Raw genomic sequence first — 20,218 nt, 5'->3', positions numbered from 1 at the left:
TACAATTTTGTCTTTTAAAAAACATTTAGACAGTTACATGGGTAAGCTAGATATAGAGGGATATAGGCTAAATGCAGGCAATTGGGACTAGTTTAGTGGTAAAAACTGCACACCATGGAAAAGTTGGGCCGAAGGGCTTGTTTCCATGCTGTAAGCCTCTATGGCTCCTTGTTGGGTGTGGAATAGGCCGGCACCTCCTCAGTGAGATTAAAGCTTTTAATAAAAAGATTTCTTTTCTCACAGCTTTGTAGTTAGAATGCATTGATAGCGTAGAGAAAAGCCTCAAGAGCGAACTGTGTAATTGTAATAACAATGAGTTAACACACTGTGGTAGAGTTATGTGCTCTGAATGTCTTCCTCACTTGTTCAGTCTGAGAAAGACAGACTTTTAATCTGTTGATGAATAAAGTGATTCAGGGGCAGGCAGGAAAGTGGAGATGGAGCAGAAGATCAGCTGTGAGCATTGTGTGTAGTTTTGGTCTCTTTATTTAAAAAAAATGACTGCTTTAGAACAAGACTCATTCCGAGGATGTCTTATGAAGAATGGGAGATGATCTTATTGAAACATGCAAGATCTTGAGGGGTTTCTCAATTGAATGGATACCTGGAGGTGGTCAGCGTTGGGGAGTTCTTTTTTTCCCGCCAAAGGGTTGGTGATTTCTTTTCTCCCGAAGGGTTGTTGAGGGCAGCATAGTAGCACCGTGGTTAGCACTTCTGCCTCACAGTACCAGGGACCCAGGTTCAATTCCTGGCTTAGATCACTGTCTGTGCAAGTTCTGCATGTTCTCCCCATGTCTGCGTGGGTTTCCTCTTGGTGCTCCCACAGTTTAAGAGATGTAGTGGTTAGGTGAATTGGCCATGATAAATTCTCCCTCAGTGTACCCGAACAGGAGTGTGACGACTAGGGGGATTTTCACAGTAACTTCATTGCAGTGTTAATGTAAACCTACTTGTGACATTAATAAATAAACTTTAACGTGTGGAATTCTCTTACCCAGAACGTATCGGAGGCTGTGACTTTGAATTTGTTCAAGGTAGGGTTAGACAGATTTTTGTTAGTTAAGGGAGTCAAGGATTATAGGGTTTGGACAAGAAAGTGGAGCTGAGACCACAACCAGATCAGTCGTGAGTTTCTTGAATGGAGCAGGAAGAGCCAAATGACATTCTGCTGCTCTGATGTTCCTATCTGGTTGTACTGAATGGTCAAGCAGGTGTGAGATGGTCTATTCTTGATCCTATCTATGTTCTCATAGAGTCTTGAGATCATTTCAAAACGTGTATTCTGCTAATTTGTTGCGTTTGTGCTTCAGACTGACTGCAAAATGTACATTAAAAGGTATTAATTTAAGAACACCAATATGGATTCTGAAATTAAAAGAAACTGTCAGAAATACACAGTTTAACCAAAATTCATGTTCTAACAAAGGGTCAAACCCAGCTCTCCCCCGGGCCTGCCATGCCTGCCATGATTCCCATGGTGGGTGGGACAGGAAAAAATCCCCCCCTTTATGTTAACTCTGTCTACACCTTCTGCTGCCTCGGCAAAGCAGCTAGCATAATTAAGGACCCCACACACCCTGGATATTCTCTCTTCCATCATCTTCCTTCGGGGCAAAAGTCTGAGGTCAAGTACCAAGCGACTCAAGAACAGCTTCTTCTTTGCTGCTGTCAGGCTTTTGAATGGAATTACCTTGCATTAAGTTGATCTTTCTCTACACCCTAGCTATGACTGTAACACTACATTCTACAATCTCTCCTTTCCTTCTCTATGAATGGTACACTTTGTCTGTATAACGTGCAAGAAACAATAATTTTCACTTATGCAAAAATAAATGAATAATAAATCAAATCAAATCACTTCAATTTCAGATTATCCTGAACTGCATTAATCAGTTAGTAAATACATTCAGTGTAGTCAGCACTCTGAACTCTGCAGCATAGAATTATCACGATCTGCTAAGCATACACAGGATAGAATATTCACCATCCTGCTTAGCTTGCGTAAATGGTAGAATTACTAATCGTTGTATCACATACAAAGCATAGTTGGAGGGAGGTTTATAGTGCAAGTGGTTATCCAGCCCATCATGTTGATGAACTGCTCTAATCTCTGCCCCAAATCCCTGTACCTTCCTGTGCTTCAGTGGTTAGCACTGCTGCCTCACAGCGCCAGGGACTTGAGTTCAATTTCGGCCTTGGGTCACTATCTGTGTGGAGCTTGCTATTCTTCCTGTGTCTGAGAGAGTTTCCTCTGGGTGCTCCGATTTCCTCCCACACTCCAAAGATGTGTCAGTTAGGTTGATTGGCCATGCTAAATTACCCCTTAGTGTCAAGGGAACTAGTAGGATAAATACATGGCCTGGGTGGGATTATTGTGGGTGCAGGCTTGATTGGCTTCATTCTGCACTGTGAGAATCTATGACTAAATGTTAATCTATTCTTTCCTTAAAAGATAGCAGTGGTTTCTGCCTTAAGTATTTCCTGAGGCAAAGTATTCACTAACCCAACAGCCCTTTTGTTATGTAATTAAAAAGGATTGCAGGTTGCTTTGAGAGCTGACCACATGATTTGATGAGGATGTCATTAGAGTGTGTGCTCAGGCTGCTGCTTTACTTTCAGTTTTGTATTCTGATGCAGAGCAGAGAACAGCTCTTCAATAAAACCTGTTGTGAGTTAGTTTGAATCTGCGTGCAAACCAAGTCTTTTCTTTCTGTTAAAACCCAGAATCTCTAGCATATTTAGGATATTATACTTCTGCAAACATAATTTCTTAAATTCTGTGTTCATTTTGTTAATTTTAAATGTCTTCTAATCATTCCGCCCCCAACCAAAGGAAATACTTTCTTTAATCCCTCTATGCCGACACTATAGTTAAGAAAGCCCAGCAACATCTCTACTTTCTTAGACAACTAAGGAAATCTGGCATGTCCACTATTACTCTCACCAACTTTTACAGACAGCCTTTTTTCAGGTTGTATCACAGCTTGGTATGGCTCCTGCTCAGTCCAAGACCACAAGAAACTACAAAGGGTCGTGAATGAAGTCCAGTCCATCATGCAAACCATCCATTGACACTGTCTTCCTGCTGTCTTGGAAAAGCAGCCAGTATAATTAAGGACCCCACGCACTCAGGGCAAACTCTCTTCCACCTTCTTCCATCAGGACAAAGATATAAAGGTCTGAGGTCACATAATAACCAACTCGAGAACAGCTTCTTACCTGCTGCCATCTTTTGAATGGACCTATCTCGCATTAAGTTGATCTTTCTTTACACCATAGCTATGACTAACACTGCATTCTCTCCTTTCCTTTGCTATGAATAGTATTCTTCGTCTGCATGGCTCGTGAGAAACAATACTTTTACTGTATGCTAATATGTGTGACAGTAATAAAATCAATGGAAACACTTCTAAACTTCAAAAACTTCTATTAAATCAGTTTTCTATAATGATGTCTCTAAACTACTGTGAAAAATATAAATCTGAATCCTCAGGTATCTTATGGCATCGTGGTTAGCACAACTGCCTCACAGCATCAGGGACCTGGGTTCAATTCCCGGCTTGGGTCACTGTCTGTGTGGTGTTTGCATGTTTTCCCTGTGTCTCTGTGGGTTTCCTCTGGGTACTCCAGTTTCCTTCCACATTCTGAAAGACGTGCTGGTTAGATATATTGACCCGAACAGCTGCCAGACTGTGGCGATTAGGGGATTTTCACAATATCTTCGTGCAGTGTTACTGTAGGCCTCACTTGTGACTAATAAATAAACTTTACTTTAAAAAAAACTTGTTACACCCTACGCTATTTTTCCATCCTACTTCTACATCCATTTGCTATTCCTACCAAAATGCATTAAATCATACTCTCCAAATTCATTTGCAAAGAACGATGTTCAGCATCAATCCCACTCCCTCTCCAATCCAAGTAACACTCATCCATTCTAACCCTTTTCTTTCTTTATTGCCATCCATTTACCCTGTAACATATTCTGAATTTTTTTATCAAACCTCCCGCGAGGCTTCTCAAATGCCTTCAGAAAATCCTAAGTTATTGCATTTCCTTTACTGGTTGTCATTTCTCACAAGAATTTTGAAATTTGTCAAACATGATGCTGATAATGCTGGAAGCCAGGTTATCAAATGCATCTCCAAGTGCTCAAGAATATTTCTTCTAGTTGAAAGCACCTTATTTTTGAACAGAGATGTGTCATTGGTTTTGTTGGACCTTGGAAGAATGCCAGCTTTAGGATAGCAGTATATCACCAGTTGTTTCCTTAGCAGTTTAAACTTAGCATAGGATCATCATAACAGTGCCCATTACTATCCCTCAAAGCTAATGGAAGCAAACTAGCTAGTGAGGTATAGCTCAAAACCTTTAATAAAAATATGCATAATCATAAAAACTAAGATTTTCAAAGATTCCCATTGAACTGAGCACAATTTGAGTGAGTGACAGGAAACAGAAAATTGTGATGAATGATTGTTTATCCGGCTGGTGGACGGCTCATACTGAAGACTCAGTATTGGGATTACTGTCCTTCCTTGATCCAAATTGTGGACCTGGCTTTGGGTGTGCAATTGCAAAATTTGCAGATGACACAAAACTTGGAAGCATTGCGAACTGTGAGGAGGACACAGACAAGGTGGCACAGTGGTCAGAATCAGAATCCCTACAGTGCAGAAGGAGGCCATTCGGTCCATTGAGTCTGCACTGACCACAGTCCCAACCAGCCCCTATTCCCATAACCATACTTACTTATCCTTCTAACCCACTGACACTAGGGTCAATTTAGCAAGGCCAATCAACCTAATCTGCACACCTTTGGACTTTAGCAATGCTGTCTCATGGCACTAGGAAGCCAGGTCCAATTCCGGCCTTAAGTGACTATGGATTTTGCACATTCTCCATGTGTCTGTGTGGGTTTCCTACGGGTGCTCCAGTACCTCCCGCATCTCAAAGATGTGCAGATCAGGTAGATTGGCCATACTAAATTATCTTTTAATATCCCAAGATGTCTTGGTTAGGGAGATTAGTGGGGTAAATGCTGGGTTATGGGGAAAGGGAACGGGGTGGGCCTGAATGGGATGCTCTGTTGGAGATTTGGTGTAAACTTGATGGGCCAAATGGCTCCTTCTGCACTGCAGGGATTCTATGATTCTATGACAGTGATAGAGGTCAGAGACAGACTGGTGGAATGGGCAGACACCATGACAGATAAAATTTAATGCAAGGAAATGCAAAATGATGTATTTTTGTAGAAACAATATAAAGGGTACAATTCTGAAGGGGTTTCAGGAGTAAAGGGACCTGGGGGGCATACATGCACAAATTGCTGAAGATAACAAGGCAGGTTGTGAAAACAGTTAAGGTCTACAGGGTCCTAGGCTTCATAAATAGAGGCAAAGAGTCCAAAACCTAGGAAGTTAAGGTGAATCTTTACATATTGTCTCTGTGGACAGCTGTTAGCTGGTTTCCCTGGTTTCAGTGGCTATGACTCATCTTTCATTCCCTCACCCTGCCGTGTAAGTATCTCCCACTTTCTATGCCTTTTCGCTTTGACAAAGGGTCATCTGGTCTTGAAATGTCAGCTATTTTCTCTCCTTACAGATGCTGCCAGACTTGCTGAGATTTTCCAGCATTTTCTCTTTTGAATCTTTACAAAACAATGGTTTGGCTTCAACTGGAGTAGCATCCCATTCTGGGCAGCACCCTATAGGCAAAACTTGAAGGCTTCAAAGAGGGTGCAGAAAGGATTCACAAGAATGGTTTTAGGGCTGAGAGACTTCAATGACATGGATAAAGTGGAGGTTGGAGCTGATCTCAGTAGAGAAAGTGGAGAGGATATTTGACAGCAGTGTTCAAAACCATGAGGGGTTTGGACAGAGCAGATGGGGTGAAACCGTTCCAACTGGTGGAAAATGTTCAGGAATCAATTTAAGGTGAATGACAGAACAGCGAAAGGTGACATGAGGAAAATATATTTTAGGCAGTGAGTGGTTAGGATATTGAATGCACTGCTCAAAAAAGTGTGGTAGAAGCAGATTCAATTGTGGCTTTTAAAAGGTAATTGGATAATTAAGAGAAAAAATTGTAGAGTGGGCAGAACAGATAAAGATTCGTACGATCTGAACTGTTCTAACAGGGAACTGACATGGACACAACAAGTCAAATAGCCTCATTGTGTGCTGTAACTTTTCTAAGATTCAATCCATCAAAAGCCTTAACTAGATCATTTAAAAATCATAAAATACCATATGTAGATTTGACAAGGATAAAGACTGCAATGATTAGTTTGGCGACTAAAATGACAGTTGGTTTAAATTGATGAATTTAAATTTTTATAGCAGCATATCACGCCCTCAGGAAGTCTCAAATGCTTCATTATAACTTGCAATTGCAAATGCTTCTCGCCAGGAAATATAACAGCCACAGCATGTTCCCACCGACAGAAAATGGGGAAGAAAAAAAATGTCCACTGCCACCCTCTGAGCAAATAGGAATAGAAAATAAATACCAGCCTTGTCAGCAATACCCATGTCCTGAGAGAGAGCACAAAAAAAACTCAGATCTTTTTGCATTTTCTGTAAAAATGATGCTTTGGCCTATCATGCCTGTACTGGCTCCAGCTAGAAAAGTCATATCCAATTAGTCCCACCCAATGGCTTACTGCTCTTTTTAAAACCTTAAAGTTTTAGAAGTTTATTTATTAGTGTCACAAGTAGCCTTATATTAATGCTGCCATGAAGTTACTGTGAAAATCCCCTAGTCGCCATACTCTAGTGCCTGTTCGGGTACACTGAGGGCGCACTTAGCATGGTCAATGCACCTAACCAGCACATCTTTGGATTGTGGGAGGAAACCAGAGCACCTGGAGGAAAACCACGCAGACACAGGGATAACAATGGAATAGTTTAGGTTAGAAGGTCATTAGATTGGTTCCACTGGTCGGCGCAACATCGAGGGCCGAAGGGCCTGTACTGCGCTGTAATGTTCTATGTTCTAACGTGTAAACTCCACACAAACAGTAACTCAAGCCCCTGGCACTGTTAGGCGGCAGTGCTAACCACTGTGCTACCATGCCATTGCTCATTGCCTTTTGAGTATTTGACTTCCAAATTGCATGTTGCACACGCATGTTAGCTTTCAGTGACTTATGATCAAGAACAGCCAGGTCCCTTTGGACATCAACATTTTCCATTCTGTCACCATTTAAGAAATAATCTGCATTTTTATTTTTCCCATCACAGTGGCAACTTCACATTTTTCCACATTATATTCTATCTGCAAAGTTCTTACCCATGCACGTTGCCTCTTTACATCCTCTTCACAACTCATTTCCACCTAGTTTTGTCTCATCAGCAAACTTGGAAATATTACATGGTTGCTGTACTCCACTAGTTACAGCCTGCCAACCCAAGAATGATTAATTTATTCCAACTCTGTTTTCTATCCGTTAACAAATTCTCAATCCATATCTGTATATCAGCCCCAATCCCATATGCTCCAATTTTGCTTATTAAACTCTGAGGGCCTTCTTGAAAGCTTCCTGAAAATCCAAGTACACCACATTCACTGCTTCTTCCTTATCTATTCTACGAGTTACCTCAAAAAGCTATTAACTGTTTTCTCAAATGTGATTTCCCTCTCATAAATCTATGTTGACTCTGTCCAACCTTACCATAATTTTCTAAGTGCCCAGTTATTGCGCTGTTTTATAATAGTCTTTAACACTTCACTATGATGGAGGTCAGGCTAACAAGTCTGTGATTCTGCTTTTTCTCTCCCTCTTTCCTCAAATAACGGGATGACATTTTCAACCTTCCAATCTGCAGGCACTATTCCAAAATCTCTAGAGTTTTGAAAGATGGGGCAGCATGGTGTCACAGCGGTTAGCACTGCTGCCTCACAGCTCCTGGATTCCTGACTTGGGTCACTGCCTGTGTGGGGTCTGCACGTTCTGCCCATGTCTGCATGAATTTCCTCTGTGTACTCTGGTTTCCTCCCACAGTCCGAAGATGTGTGGGTTAGGTTGATTGGCCATGCTAAATTGCCCCCTAGTGCCTTGGGATGTGTAAATTATAGGGATTAGCGGGGTATATGTGTAGGGTTGTGGGCATAGAACCTGGGGTGCGATTGTTGTTGGTGCAGACTCAATGGGCCAAATGGTCTCTTTCTGCACTGCAAGATTTCTATGATTCTATGATCACCAATGCATCCATTATATCAAATTTCAAATATGATTTCCATCATCCTGGTACCTAAGAAAAACCAAGCAGCGTGCCTTAATGACAATCGGAAGGTGGCTCTGACATCTAGCATTATGAAGCGCTTCGAAAGGCTAGTCATGGCACTAATCAATTCCAACTTCTCTGATTACCTGAATCCACTACAGTTTGCCTGCCACCGCAACAAGTCCACAGCAGACACCATCTCCCTGGTCCTGCACTCAACCCTGGAACACCTAAATAACAAAGACACCTATGTCGGATTCCTATTTATTGACTACAGCTCAGTCTTCAACACCATTATTCCCACGAACCTCATGTCCAAACTATGTGGGCTGGGCCTTGACACCTCCCTCTGCGACTGGATCCTGAACTTCCTAACTCTCAGACCACAATCAGTAAGGATAGGCAACAACACCTCCTCCATGATCATTCTCAACACTGGGACCCCACAAGGCTGTGTTCTCAGCCCCCTATTTTACTCCTTATACAGCTATGACTGTGTGGCCAAACTCCCCTCCAATTTGATTGTCAAGTTTGCTGATGACGCCATAGTAGGTCGGATCTCAAACAATGACGAGACAAGAGTACAGGAATGAGATAGAGAAACTGGTGCGGCAACAATAATCTCTCCCTCAATGTCAACAAAACGAAGGAGACTGTCATCGACTTCAGGAAGCGCACAGGAAAAAATGCCTGTCTACATCAACGGGAACAAAGTAGAAAGGATCAAGAGCTTCAAGTTTTTAGGTGCCCAGTTCACCAACAACCTGTCCTGGTCCCCCCATGCTGACACTATAGTTGAGAAAGCCCAGCAATGCCTCTACTTTCTCAGAAAACTGAGGAAATTTGGCATGTCACCTATGACTCTCACCAGTGTTTACAGTAGCACCATAGAAAGCATTTTTTCTGGTTGTTTCACAGCTTGGTATGGCTCCTGCTCTGCCCAAGACTACAAGAAACTACAAATGGTCGTGAATGTAGCCCAATCCATCACGCAAACCAGCCTCCCATCCACTGACTGTCTACACTTCTGCTGTCTTGGCAAAGCAACCAGCATAATTAAGGACCCCACACATCCTGGACATTCTCTCTTCTACCTTATTCTGTTGGGAAAAAGATACAAAAGTCTAAGGTCACATACCAACCGACTCAAGAACAGCTTCTTCCCTGTTGCCATCAGACTTTTGAATGGACTTACCTTGCATTAAGTTGATCTTTCTCTACACCCTAGCTATGACTGTAACACTACACTCTGCACTCTCTCGTTTTCTTCTGTATGAACGGTATGCTTTGTCTGTATAACGCACAAGAAACAATACTTTTCACCGTATGCTAATACATGTGACAATAATAAATCAAATCAAAATCTACAGCCATCACTTTCAACACGCTGGTATTCAGATCATCAGGTCCAAGGTATTTATCAACTTTCAAATCCCAATAATTCCTCCAGCACTACTATTATAATTCACACTAGTTTCTTTCAGCTCCTCGATCTCACTAGTCCCTTGGCTCTCCAATATTTCAGGGAGGGTTTTTTTGTTGCTTCCTCCGTGAAAAGGATTTAGTTTTCTGTGATTTTCTTATAGCCCATTAAAAATTCTCCATTATCTGCCTATAATGGGTCTACATTTGCCTTTACTAACCTTTCCACTTTTACATAGCTATAGTCATTTTTTTATGTTCCTTGCTAGTTCAATTTCATATTCTATTTTCTCTTTTATCAATTTCTTAGTTCTCTTTTGATGAGTTTTAAAATTCTCCCAGTCCTCAGGTTCACTTTTTTTTTAGGAACTTTATAAGCCTCCTCCTTTGATCTAATAAAACTCTTAGCTTCTTTTATTAACCGTGGTTGGATCACTTTTCCTACTGGCATTTTGTGCCTTAAAAGGAATATAAATTTGCTGCAAACCATGTATTAATTCTTTTAATGCTAGCCCACTGTCATACCTTTTAATATATTCTTCCAATTTACCTTGGGCAACTTGCTTCTCATAGATTAAAGACTGTCATTTTGGATTGAACTACATTACTTCATGTATAATTCCAGCATATTATGGCCACTCTTCCCTAAAGTCACCTTTACAATGAGATTATCAATTAGCCCTTTCTGATCGCACAATACTAGATTGAAACAGCCTGTTCTCCAGTTGGCTACTTAGCTTACTTTTCTAAAATACCCAATATATACATTCCAGGAATGAGTCCTCCTCAGTATTAGTACTTATTCAGTCTAACTGTGGATTGAAGTCCCCCATGATTATTTTATTACCCATGTTACGTGCACCTTAATTTCCTGATTTATACTGTGCTCTATATTACCACTGCTTTTTGGCGGTCTACAAACAACTCCCACTATCCCTTACTGTTTCTTAACTCCACCCAAACTGATCTTCTGATTGAAAATCCTCTCCCACTAATGCGTTGATTGCATCCTTTATTAACAGTGCTGCAACACCTTCCTTTCCTTTTTGCCTATTCTTCCTAAATGCCGCCCTGGTCACCCTGCAGCCACGTCTCTGTAAAGGCAACATCTTATCTGTTCACTCCTATTTGTGCAATCAATTCATCTACATTGTTGCGAATGCTGTGTGCATTCATAGAGCGCTTTTGATTCTGTCATTTTATTTTCATAATTTTAAGCTTTATTGCCTGACACACTCTTGTGTCTGTATGCTCTGTCTCTTGCTGCTGCACTCTGATAACCATTTCCCTTATTGCTGTCCTGTTCACTTACCTTCTCCTGTCTCCTCAGATCACATCTTCCCTCCCCTCCACTATTTGCTTAAAGCCCTCACTATTGCCCTAGTTATACAACACATCAGAACACCGGTCCTAGCAAAATTGAGATGAAGACTGTCCCAACTGTGCAGCTCCCACTTTGCCCAAGGAATCAACCCATTCCTTCTTTGTCAATCTGTTTGTTGCTCAGATAATAACCATATACTTTTCAGCTTCTGCTCTGTAATTTAGTCTCCAGATGTTCATATTCTCCAAGCAGATCCTCCTTCTTGTTGTACCTAGGTCATTGATACTAACGTGGACCATAACCAATGGATCCTCCCATTCCATCATAAGTTCCCGTCCAGCCTGGAGCAGATATCCTGAACCCTGGCAGTGGGCAGGCAACAAAGTCATTTGAACTCTCGTTACCAGCTCGAGAGAACTGGCTTTATCCTCCTGACCATACTGTCCCCTACTACCATTATACTCCTGTTAGCTCCTCCCATTAGAATGGCTTCCCATACCATGGTGTCAAGCATTATGGTCTTATCCACTCTGCAGTCCTCTGTTTCATCCCCTACAGTGGAAGTGATGGTGTAGTGGTATTGTCACGAGACACCTTGTCCAAAAATGCTGGGTAATGCCTTGAGTTCAAATCCCACCGCGGCAGATGATGAAATTTGAATTCAATAAAAATCTGTAATTCAAAGTCTAATGATGACCAAAAACCACTGCTGATTGTCATAAAAACCCATTTGGTTCACTAATGTCCCATAGGGAAAGAAATCTGCCACTCTTACCTGGTCTGACCTGCATGTGACTCCAGACCCACAGCAATGTGATTGACTCATAAATGCCTTCTGAAATGGGGTAGCAAGCCACTCAGTTCAAGGGTAATTAGGGCTAGGCAATAAATGCTGGGCCAGACAGTGATACCACATACCGTGAATAAATAGAAAAAGAAGCACCTCCAACTTGCTGATCAGTTGCAAGGGCCGAAGCTTCTCCACTTCTAACTTCTTGATTCCCTTACCCACTACTGGAAACTATTTCACCTGATGGAGTCAATCGAGACTATTCCTGATTTTGAACACTTTGGTCAAATCTTCCCTTGATCACCATTGCTGTAAAAAGGTAAACAATCCCATTTGCTGGTGAAACAAAAGTTGTTTTTATAATACATTTGAGATCCTCAGACTGATGGAAAAGGTTGATTCTTGTAATTTGAAAACTTGCAGTGGACTCCAGCAGCCTGGGATGTTACACTACAATAACGGCACCATGAAAATGCAATTTTTTACCACCATTGTTAGGGGCCATTTGAATAATCAGATAATCACTGTATCATAATCAGCTATAAAAGTCAAGCATTATGGATAATGGAAATCTGAAATTAAAAACAGAAAATGCTGGAAATATACAGGTCAGACAACATTTGTGGTAAGAACATTTTAGGTCAATAACCTTTCATTAGAACAGGGTTTGACTGATCCGATAACTGGCTGATTTGAATGGGTTTTCATGAGTGATAATTTTTTTTCCTATCTAGCGTAGATGAGTGAAAGCCCTCAGATCGTTATTCTTTTACATCATAAGAACATAAGAAATAGGAGCAGGAGTAGGCCATCCAGCTCTTCAAGCCTGCCCGGCCATTCAATAACATCATGGCTGATCTGTCGTGGCTCAGTTCCACTTTCCCGCCCTCTCCCCATAACCCTTAATCCCTTCTCTTATCAAAAACCCATCAACCTGCATCTTAAAAATATTTAGCGAGGCAGCCTCCACCACTTCAACGGGCAGAGAATTCCAGAGATTCACCACCCTTTGAGTGAAGAAGTTCCTCCTCAACTCCGTTCTAAACCGCCCCCCCTTTATCTTGAGGCTGTGCCCCCTAGTCCTACTGTCTTTTTTGAGCGGGAAGAGTCTCTCCACCTCTATCCTATCCATCCCATTCATCATCTTATATGTCTCAATGAGATCTCCCCTCATTCTTCTAAACTCTAACGAGTACAAGCCCAGTTTATTCAGCCTCTCCTCATAACTCAACCCCCTCAACTCCGGTATCAGCCTAGTAAACCTCCTCTGCACTCCCTTCAAGGCCAAAATATCTTTGCGCAGGTGCGGCGCCCAAAACTGCACACAGCACTCCAGCTGCGGCCTCACCAATGCCCTATACAGCTGCAGCAAGACCTCCCTACTTTTATATTCAATCCCCCTCGCTATGAAGGCCAGCATCCCATTCGCCTTCCTGACCACCTGCTGCACCTGCAAGCTGGGTTTTTGCGACTCATGCACAAGGACCCCGAGGTCCCTCTGCACCGTCGCCTGCTGCAGTTTTTCGCCACGTAAGTAATAATCCTTCCTACCATTATTCCTACCAAAGTGGACCACCTCACACTTGCCAACATTAAATTCCATTTGCCATTTCCTGGCCCATTTGCCCAGCCTATCTAGATCCTTCTGCAGACTCTCCACACCCTCCGCACAATTTGCCGTTCCCCCAATCTTGGTGTCATCAGCAAATTTCGACACCCTACACTCGGTTCCCTCCTCCAGATCATCTATATAAATGGTAAAAAGCTGAGGCCCCAGCACCGACCCCTGGGGCACTCCACTAGTCACCATCCGCCAATCCGAATAGCACCCGTTGACCCGCACTCTCTGCCTCCTATTTGACAACCAATCCTCTATCCACGCTAACACCCTACCCCCAACTCCATGTCCCTCGACCTTCTGCAATAACCTCGTGAGGTACTTTGTCAAACGCCTTCTGAAAATCCAGAAAGACCACATCCACCGGCTCTCTATCCACCGCCCTAGGCACATCCTCATAGAACTCCAGTAAATTTGTCAGACACGACTTCCCTTTAATGTAACCGTGCTGCGTCTGCTCTATCAAGCAATTCCCTTCTAGATGCCTTGCAATTTCCTCCTTAATGACGGATTCTAACATTTTACCTACCACAGACGTTAAACTAACCGGCCAATAATTCCCCGCCTTTTGCCTGGCACCCTTCTTAAACAACGGCGTAACATTAGCCTTTTTCCAATCTTCCGGCACTTCCCCGGAATCCAGCAACGTCTGGAAAATAACCACCAAGGCATCCACTATCACCTCCGCCATTTCTTTCAGAACCCTCGGATGCACTCCATCCGGTCCTGGGGACTTGTCCACAATCAGCCCCTTCAGTCTGTCGAGCACCGCCTCTCTAGTAACAGTAACGTCATTGAGACCCTCCAGTCCCACCACCTTTCCATCTCTAACACCCGGCAAATTATTCACGTCCTCCTCCATGAAGACAGAAACAAAAAAGTTATTCAAGACCTTAACCATATCCCCATCCCCTACCACTAGGTCCCCTTTCTCATCCTCTAAAGGACCAACGTTCACCCTAGCCAGCCTCTTCCTTTTTATATATTTATAAAAACTCTTGCTATCCTTTTTTATATTAAGCGCTAGCCCAGCTTCATAGTTTCTCCTACCCTTCTTTATCAACTTGTCAGTCTTTGTTGACATTTAAACCTCTCCCAATCCTCTTCTCGCCCACTACTCTTAGCTACTCTAAACGCCTCCGCTTTTAATTTAACACTTTCCTTCACCTCCTTCGTTATCCACGGCTTATTACCTCTCCTCCTACGGTCCTTTTTGACCATCGGAATAAATTTCTGCTGAGCACCAAGAAAGATCTCCTTAAAGATCCTCCACTGCTCCTCAGCAGACCTTCCCTCAAACGTGCTCCCCCAGTCAACATTCGCCAATTCTTCTCTCATCCTACCGTACTCCCCTCTATTCAAACAAAGTACGCGTGTCCGGGAACCCACTTTCTCCTCCTCCATCTGCACCAGAAACTCCACCATACAATGATCACTCTCTCCAAGAGGATCCTTCACCACAAAGTCCTTAACTCTACCTGCCTCATTACATAACACCAGATCCAAGATAGCTCGCTCCCTCGTCGGCTCCAACACACTGTTCAATACTGGGTCAGAGGTTATAGAACGGGCATGGTGAAACGGAGGAATGTGGAGCGGCACAGTGGTTAGTGCCAGGGACCCTGGTTCAATTCTGGTCTCAGGTCACTGTCTGTGTATAGTTTGCACGTTCTCCCCATGTCTGCAAGGGTTTCCTCCGGTTTCCTCCCGCAGTCCAAAGATGTGCGAGTTAGGTTGATTAGTGATGCTAAATTGCCCCTTTGCGTCAGGGAATTAGCAGGGTAAATATGCAGGGTTACGGGAATGGGGCCTGGGAAGGATGGTGGTCGGTGTAGACTTGATGGACAAATGGCTTCCTTCTGCACTGTAGGGATTCGATGAAACGTGGCATGGGGGCTTGAGGGTGCATGGAGGTGGCATGTAAGTTTGAAGGAGTATAGAGATGACCTGGGGATATGCAGGGGTGAAGGGGAGTGAGTCATGAGGTTTTGGATTCTTGGGTCAAAATCATAGAGAACAGAGGTAGGTTTATTAGTTATCCCATCTCGGCACTTGCCCGCCATAAACTGCCTCTGGAGACGATGGACCTGACTTCAGCCCACAATGATGCCCCAGAATGAAAGTATGGTGGATGAGGGCCCTTTAAAGGAGATGGGTCCGCCAAGTCTTGCCTTGATGGCAAAATTAATGTCATAAAAAGGTTTTTTTTATTCCCTCTGGCAATGTTTTTGTCGCTGGCAAGGCGAGCGTTTGTTGCCCGTCCCCAGTTGCCCTTGACATGAGTGGCTTGCTCTGCTATTTCAGAGGGCAGTTAACTGTCAACGACCTTGCTGAGTGTCTGGAGTCACGTGTGGGCCAGAGCAGGTGGGGACGGCAGAACTCCTTCCCTGATAGAGATTAGTAAACCAGATGGGTTTCCTGACAATCGATGATGGTCATCATTCCTGAGACTAATTTAATATTCCAGATCTAAGATTCGTTTATTTATGAGTCACAAGTAGGCTTACATTAACACTGCGTTGAAGTTACTGTGAAAAACTATTAACTAAATTCAAATTCTACCAGCTGCAGTAGTGAGACTGGGAGCTACACTCCAAGTATTAGCCTGGGCTTCTGAATTACCAGTTCAGTGACAGTAGCACTGCTTTATTAGAATAAAGTGCAGATTGGTTGGTGTTCAGCATCGTGAGTACTTTGTCTGTTGCAAACATCCAATATTGTGCAAAGATGGTTTGAATACATGAAAGCTGATCTGGAGCGGAAATTGGTGCATGGAAGAAAAGTCACATATAGATGAAAGTAGCATTCAACATCCTCAAACAGACCTTTTCTCAGTGCAGGATTTCACTATACAGTAACTGTTAATTCATTGTTAATACTTGTCCACTAGACATAATATTGATTTCTTATTGAAGAGCCAACTTTGTCAGAAATGAACATTTCCAAAGCTAACATGTTTTACAATCAAGTAGTAACACCAAGCATAGTAGGCTTGCCCTGAAGTAGTTCGGATACAAAGTGGCATGGATTTAGGATGATGACATTTTTTATAGGCTCCTGAGAAATAGCAGAACAACCACGTAACTTTGAACGATACTGTGGTACAGTAACTGGCCAACAGCAACATCATACCAAATGGCTGGGAAGTAAGTTTAGTGCAAGATCAGAGAGGATATTTTGCAAGATGAGGCATCATGTGAGGCTATTAAACACTGTGCTAAACATCAATAAAGAATACAGAGTTCCATTTCCATACCTTTGTTAACAGCATCCATATACCATACTGCTCTGCAGACAGAGAATCTTTCACCTTTACACAGACCAGCATCAGGGACACTCCCAGCATTCCACTAAATAAAGAAAAACAGAACTTAGTGAATTGGAAATCCTTCAATTTTACACAGAACACTGGATGTGGCACAACACTAATTTGATAATGGTGCCAAAACATTAAAAAATGTTAGCCTCAGCTATGTTCAATCAAATTAAAATCAAATGCACTGAAACTGCCTCCTTATGCTCCACCTGTGACTGAAGCCACTGCCTTATATCATGCTGAACTGTAGAGTGAGGGACAATCAGGAAAATTCTCCACTCTGTTGGTGCCCTACCTGGCATGAAGCAAGATGGTTGGGGTTGTGGGAAATCAGTCACCTCAGCTCCAGGACATCATGGTGGAAGTTCCTTAGGGGAGTGTCCTAGACTCAACTACCTTCAGCTATTCCATCAATGATCTTCCAAAGCGAAGAACCTCACTGGACACACCTATACCCTTAATACTGCATACTACTCTCATCTCCCAGGCATGAAAAGAAGCAGTCACTCCAGCAAGTTTAGGAAACATGCAGGCCTGCAGGTGAGAATAAAACAATGCAGTCCCAAGGCCCCCACCTACCCAGCTTACTCCTGGCAAATGCCCAATCTCTGCAAAACAAGGTAGATGAACTTAAAGCCAGACTCATTTTTCAAATGGAACTGAGGCTGCTGTGTTATCTGTTTCGTGGAGACATGGCTCACTCCTGCTTCATTGGACTGTGTTCTACAACCAGAGGGCTTCTCAATTCACCGAATGGGCTATACAGCTGCCTCAGGAAAAGCTAAGGGAGGTGGGGTCTTCCTTCTAATCATCACCACGTGATGCCGAGACATAGCTACATTGGTAGTTTTCTGCTCCCTGAACCTAGAATACATGACGCTAAAATGCCGCCCCTACTACCTTCCGTGGGAGTTCACCTCCATTATCCTGACAACAGTTTACATCACACCCCATGCGGACGTGAAGACTGTGCTGGATGGAATATACACCACTACAAATAACTTTGAGATGAAACATCCTGAGGCCTTGCTCATCATGGCTGGGAACTTCAATCAGGCCAAGCTTAAGAGCATACTACCAAGATACCACCAACATGTCACCTGCTCCACCAGAGGCCCAAACATCCTAGACCACTGCTACACAAATATCAAACATGCCTATTGCTCTATCTGCCTGCCCACACTTTGGCAAATCAGACCAGAAGACTGTGCTCCTGCTCCCGGCATACAAGCAAAAACTGAAGCAGGTGGATCTGATAAAGAAAATTTTGTAATGCTGGTCTGAGGAATTGGATGATCTCCTACAGGACTGCTTCGAGTCAGTGGACTGGTCAATATTTAAAAACTCAGCGACCAGCCTGAATGAGTGCACCATTATAGTAACTGCCTTCATTCTGTGTGTTTCCCAACCAGAAACCATGGATGAACAGGGATATCCACTGCTTGCTGAAATCCAGATCTGAGGCGTTTAAGTCTGGTGACCCAGACCTATTTAGGAAATCCAGATACGGTCTATGGAGATCCATCAAAGATGCCAAAAGACAGTATTGGACCAAGCTAGAGTCCCAGGCTACTCACATGTACCCTGCCGGCTATGTCTGTGAGACATGACAGGCTACAAGATGAAGGCACGTAAAATCGCCAGCTCCAACGCACCCCTTCCTGATGAGCTTAATGCATTCTATGCCCGTTTTGGGAAAGAGGTCAGCGAGACACGCCCTCCACCCCAGAAGCCTCGGCCAAACTGGTATTCGAGATCACCATCACAGACGTCAGATCAGCCTTCTCGAAAATCATCTCTCAGAAAGTGACTGGGCAAGATGAGGTACTCGACGAGCACTCAGATTCTGCTCAGAGCAGCTGGCCGGGGTATTTGCAAACATCTTCAACCTCTCTTTACAACAATCTGAGGTCCCTATCTGCTTCAAGAAGATGACCATCATCCCGGTACCAAAGAAAAGCCAGGTGGTGTGCCTTAATGACTATCACTCGGTGGTTCTGACATCCATCATTATGAAGTGCTTCAAAAGGTTAGTCATGGCACGAATCAATTCTGGTCTCCCAGATTGCCTGGATCCACTACAGTTTGCCTATTGCTGCAACAGGTCCACAGCAGACGCCATCTCCCTGGTCCTGCACTCAACCCTGGAACACCTGGCTAACTAAGATACTTCTATTTATTGACTACAACTCAGTCTTCAACACCACTATTGCTACAAAAGCCATCTCCCAACTCCTTGGCAAAGGGCTTGGCTCTTTACTCTGTGACAGTATCCTGAACTTCCTAACCCAAAGACTGCAATCAGTAAGGATAGGCAACAAATCTCCTTCACGATCATCCTTAATACCGGTGCCCCACAAGGCTGTGTTCTCAGCACCCTATTGTATCTCCTTTACACCTATGACTGTGCAGCTAAATTACCCTTCAACTCAATTTTCAAGTTTACCAATGACACCATCATAGTGGGTTGGACCTCAAACAATGAGACAGAGTACAGGATAGAGAAGCTGGTGAACTAGTGCAGCAACAATGATCTCTCCCTCAATGCCAGTAAAACGAAGGAGATGGTCATCGACTTCAGGAAGCATAGTGGAGGACGTGCCCAGTCTACATCAATGGGGATGAAGTGGATATGGTCGAGAGCTTCAAGTTTTGAGTTGCCCAGATTACCAACAATTTGTCTTGGTGCCTCCATGCTGATGCTCTAATTAAGAAAGCCTACCAATCCCTTTACTTTCTCAGGAGGTTAAGGAAATTCAGCATGTCCACTATGATGCTCACCAACTTTTCCTGCTGCACCACTGAAAGCATCCTTTCCGGATATATCACAGCTTGGTATGACTCGTGCTTTGACCAAGACTACAAGAAACTACAAAGCGTTGTGAACAATGCCCAGTACATCAAACCATCCTCCCATCCAGTGACACTATTTACCCTTCCCATTGCCTTGGAAAAGCAGCCAGCATAATTAAGGACCCCATGGACTCTGGACATTCTGTCTTCCACCTTCTTCCATTGGGAAACAGATACAAGAGTCATGTACCAACTGACACAAGAACAGCTTCTTTCCTGTTGCCATCAGACTCTTGAATGGACCTGCCTTGCATTAAGTTGATCTTTTGCTACACCCGAGCTATGACTGTAATGCTACATTTTGCACCCTCTGCTTTCCTTCGCAATGTACGATATGCTTTGCCTGTGTAGCACGCAAGAAACAATACTTTTCACTGTATACTAATACGGTTTTTTTTTATTCGTTCTTGGGACATGGGCATTGCTGGCTGGCCAGCATTTATTATCCATCCCTAGTTGCCCTTGAAGGGCAATTGAGTGTCAACCATATTGCTATGGCTTTGAATTTGGATTCACATGTAGACCAAACCAGGTAAGGACGCCAAATTTCCTTCCCTAGAGGACATTGGTGAACCTGATGGGTTTTTCCGGCAATCAACAATGGTTTCATGGTCATCAGTAGATCCTTAATTCCAGACTTTTTTTTAATTGAATTCAAATTCCACCA

The 20,218-nt window shown here is 43.2% G+C and overlaps 1 protein-coding gene across 3 annotated transcripts in view; it reads right to left on the bottom strand.

Moving 5' to 3' along the window:
* Window positions 1-20,218, bottom strand: part of slc35d4 (solute carrier family 35 member D4) — a 155,569-nt gene that overhangs the window by 59,246 nt on the left and 76,105 nt on the right. For all 3 annotated transcript variants that reach the window (XM_080194459.1, XM_080194461.1, XM_080194460.1), the window contains exon 13: window positions 16,639-16,732. In XM_080194459.1, the coding sequence (XP_080050585.1) occupies window positions 16,639-16,732 (94 nt within the window). The remainder of the gene's footprint in view (window positions 1-16,638; window positions 16,733-20,218) is intronic.

This window comes from Carcharhinus amblyrhynchos, chromosome 8 (assembly GCF_965287045.1).
Source record: "Carcharhinus amblyrhynchos chromosome 8, sCarAmb.v2.hapA, whole genome shotgun sequence".
Lineage (NCBI taxonomy): Eukaryota > Metazoa > Chordata > Chondrichthyes > Carcharhiniformes > Carcharhinidae > Carcharhinus > Carcharhinus amblyrhynchos.
This window is presented reverse-complemented; position numbering and strand designations above follow the sequence as displayed.